This window comes from Pimephales promelas, chromosome 12, assembly GCF_988280905.1.
Source record: "Pimephales promelas chromosome 12, fPimPro1.hap1.1, whole genome shotgun sequence".
Taxonomy (NCBI): Eukaryota; Metazoa; Chordata; class Actinopteri; order Cypriniformes; family Leuciscidae; genus Pimephales; species Pimephales promelas.
The window spans coordinates 20,643,281-20,646,990 of NC_142780.1; the positions used below are offsets into that span (position 1 = coordinate 20,643,281).

The 3,710-nt window shown below is 43.4% G+C and overlaps 1 protein-coding gene across 1 annotated transcript; it reads right to left on the reverse strand.

Annotated features, from left to right (window-relative positions):
* Positions 1–208: 208 nt before the first annotated feature.
* On the reverse strand, positions 209–3,475 carry LOC120484563 (uncharacterized). The gene is made up of 3 exons (XM_039679808.2): positions 3,274–3,475; positions 2,580–2,811; positions 209–1,726 (listed from the first exon to the last, which is right to left on the reverse strand). Exons 1-3 carry the CDS (start codon positions 3,292–3,294, stop codon positions 342–344), a joined length of 1,638 nt encoding a protein of 545 aa, XP_039535742.2. The 5' UTR covers positions 3,295–3,475; the 3' UTR covers positions 209–341.
* Positions 3,476–3,710: the final 235 nt, after the last annotated feature.

The following is a 3,710-nucleotide window of genomic DNA, read 5'->3' on the forward strand; positions in this document are numbered from 1 at the left end:
TAATAATACTAAACAATCACAATCCTAACCTTTATCTCTGTACCGAAATCTCAGATTTTATGAATCGTTAAAACTTTGGTGCCTGGGACACTGTGAGCCCAGAGATAGTAGTGTACGGCACATTAACTTTGCTTAATTTGAATAAATATTGCCCATGAACGTCTGTTGAGATAGTACTCAATTGAAATGTATAGAAACAGTATTTCTTGTGTCACGAGTCATGACTTAACAAGATAGTTAGTGTGAGGGGACTGACATCATGTTTCAGGCTCAATACATTACATATTAAAGTTGCCCTTTTTTCTTCCCTCTCTTTTTAAAATACAGTCAGAAACTGTTGCCTAATCTTTAGTTTTAGCTGAGCTGCTCTCTTCCTTTTCTCTTTCTTCCGAAGAATAGTGTTGCAACGTCTGGTGTCTATTTCTAGTCGGAGCATCTGGAAAGCGTTGTCCGCAGTCCTCGCAGGCATACGGAAGAGCGGCTTTGTCCCCATCCCCACTTAACTGCTCTTTACTAGCTGGACTCTTCCCTTCCATTTGCCGGAGATGAATCTGGTTGAGACTGGAGGCTTGGATTCTCTGGAATTCTGAAACTGTGGCTGACGCAGAGGCAGCCAGACTAGGCCTGCCCACAGAGTTGGGCTCCGTCACGATCCCGTGAACCGTGCGGTGATGAAAGCGGATGCCGGAGCGGTTCGAAAAGCTCTTCCCACAGAGGCCGCACACGAAAGGCCTCTCGCCGGTGTGGATGCGAGTGTGGATTTTCAAAGCCCCAGACTGAGTAAAGCACTTTCCACACTGACTGCAGCTGTACGGTTTCTCCCCGGTGTGAATTCGCTGATGCGCTCTTACCCCAGCCAGGTGAGGGAAACCCCTCCCGCAATAAGAACAGGTGTACGGCCTCTCTCCGGTGTGAATGCGGCGGTGAATCTTAAGTGCCCCGGACTGGCTGAAACTCTTGCCGCAGTCGGTGCAGATGTACGGTCGGGCGCCAGTGTGCACGTTGAGGTGGATGCGCAGATTGCTGTGCGAGTTGAACGCACGTCCGCACTCGGCGCACAGGAAGCCGCCTGCTTTGGATGCGTGCTGAGTTCGCTGGTGCTGCAGCAGTTGAGACGGCCGGGGAAAAGAGGCATTGCAGTGCATGCACGGGAGCTGCTGCAGGCCCTCCTGCTGAGAGTGGCCCTGCTGATGCCGCAGGAGCTCGGCGCAAGTGGGGAAGGTGCGCTGGCAGGACAGGCAAGGGAAGGAGGGGAGCGTACATGATGTGCAGGTGGTGAGCGGGCAGTGGTGGTGATGGAAGTGGTGGTGGGCAACATGTGCCTCTGGGTCCTTTTGTTGACGGAGAAGTTGGCTACAGGTTTGCAAGCCACGGTGGCAGCATAGACATGCAAAGGCCTGAACAGGCGGCACACTGGTGGACTCGGGATTTGCCTGAGGGATTGGGCTGTGTGTGCTTGTGCCTTTGTCTTCCTGTTGGGGGTGACCAGATGTGCTGCTAGGCTCTCTGTTTTCCTCTTCCAGAGAGAGACCCAAACCTAGACACAATCCCAGGCCGACAGAGGCATGGCTGGGCTCTTTGGCCTGCTGTTGCAGGGTGGATTGTAGGGGCGAAGGTGGTTGGATCTGTGTGGCCGGGCTGGTTCTTGGTTTCAGGGTCTGGATTGAGGAACTAGAAGTAGATGAGGAAAGAGGGCAGCCAGGACATGTGCAGGTACGATGCTGAACTACAAAAAAGGGAGATGAGAATGCACAAAATTATTATTATATAAATCAATTGAGTGACGAGTTAAAAAAAAGAAGAGGGAAACATGATAAACTAAATATGAAACTATTTCCTTGTATGGAACCAGTTGTTATTCAGAACAATATGTACTGCACTGATTGGTTACTGGAAGTAGTTAGGGCTACATAAAGTGGTATTTTATTCAAATAAATGAAGTATTTTATTATCTTTATTTATTACACCGCTCTCTGTAATATTTTATTCGGTTTTTAGTGTTATTACTGTCAAATGTTTCTGAATAATGACTGTTGTCCACAGAAACGCCGAATAACTGACTGCTAATCAATTTTTGGGAAACCAATGTGTCATATCATATGAAACTTTTGGTTTCCCAAAAATGGATGAGCCTCATATCAGATAATCATGGTCATAACCATCATGTCTGGATTTATTTTCTGATAATGACCAGCTGACTTCTATTATCATTTTCATAATCATCTCTCTCTAATAATATACTGTTAGTACAAATTATTGGATTGCATTTATGATGCCTCTGATGTTCATTGGAAATCTGTGAACTTTTGTTGCAATAATAATATATTAATTATTTTTAATATATATTAAATACATAATTACATTTATTATTTGCTGTATCTGTCCTGGTTGAATCACCAGGCAGTGATCTCATCATTTGGCCACAGCTTCGGAGGCCAGTAAATTCAATAAGTGCGTGCCTCTAAGTACCGGAATCAATCAATTCTGCATGTTTCGCAATCCTACTTCATGAGGTTAAATGGATTGCCATTTAATTATAACACAATCGTACTGAACAGTCTATTGTAATATTTACTCACCATGGTCTCTGGGCTCTTTTTCCTTTTCCTCAGAATGCACACCAAACCGGACAGCACTTTTCACCTGGCTCTGTCTGGATGCAGACTGGGGAGGATGAGAGACTTTGGGCCAAACAGAACTCACTGTCTCCTCTGTACGTTGCTCTCTGAGTTGATGACCAGAGACTGAAGCACTTGCTGCCATAAGGTCACCAATAAAGTGATGCATATCCAGCCATGAGCATGCACCAGCCTAAGTAAAATAATATGAGTAGTAAATAAATAATATTAGTTGTAAATACTTTAACTGCAGTATATTTTAATATATGATTACAATATATGAATAGGGCCTAAATCAGTGTGTCACATTGCTGCATAAGCACAATTCATACTGGATTAAAGAGAAAATAAATAAGAAATACATCCTACAAGCATAGGCATAACGGGGTCATAAAACAAATCGCATCATGAGAAAAGGACACCTTTAGGAACGCGTAACAAGATATGATACAAGCGTTAAGCGTACAACATCAAGCGATACATTGTACTTTATAACAAAACATTTTTCATTGATCCGTATCGCTATTATGTAACGTTACGCCAATAAAATGCTTCCGTCTGCGTTTTTTTCCCATTAGTATTTCTCCAAGCCATGAAACACATCACACGCCCCTTTTAAGGCTACTTCCTCGTGTTTATTTTGGCATCTACTCACTGCGAGTCTGTCTTTGTCCATCTGTGGCGCGCCTTTACAAAGTCGAGTGTGCAACTGTATTAATATACAATTTATATTACTAATGGCAGTTTTCTGTACTTAAGTGGACCGACAAACGTTGGTTAATCATAGTTGTCTCTTGACTCTACTACTGCCCCACTTTTTGTTACAGTCTAGAGCTGCTCGTAACGCCATTTTTCCATCGACGGCAGTGTATTTCCGGGATATGAATCATGTGATACATTCCTAATTTCTGTACTACCCATACTCTGTTCCGTAGTCACAGCCTACAACTCTATACAAAAGATTCACAGAGTCTTATTTTGTTCTAATTTAGTTTATAAGGAGTATTTTAGCTAAGAAAACAATAGCCTGTATAATATATCTGTTATCGTTTCTAAAATAATTATAACGTAAGTTGTAAACATCTCTTTGTA

What these genes read in the sequence shown, in the direction of transcription:
- LOC120484563 (XM_039679808.2), bottom strand. Translation starts at nt 3,294, where the DNA reads ATGGACAAAGACAGACTCGCA. An exon ending in TGGACAAAGACAGACTCGCA is followed by an intron (nt 2,812 to 3,273) that starts GTGAGTAGATGC and finishes TATTTTACTTAG; the next exon opens with GCTGGTGCATGCTCATGGCT. An exon ending in AAAAGAGCCCAGAGACCATG is followed by an intron (nt 1,727 to 2,579) that starts GTGAGTAAATAT and finishes CCTTTTTTGTAG; the next exon opens with TTCAGCATCGTACCTGCACA.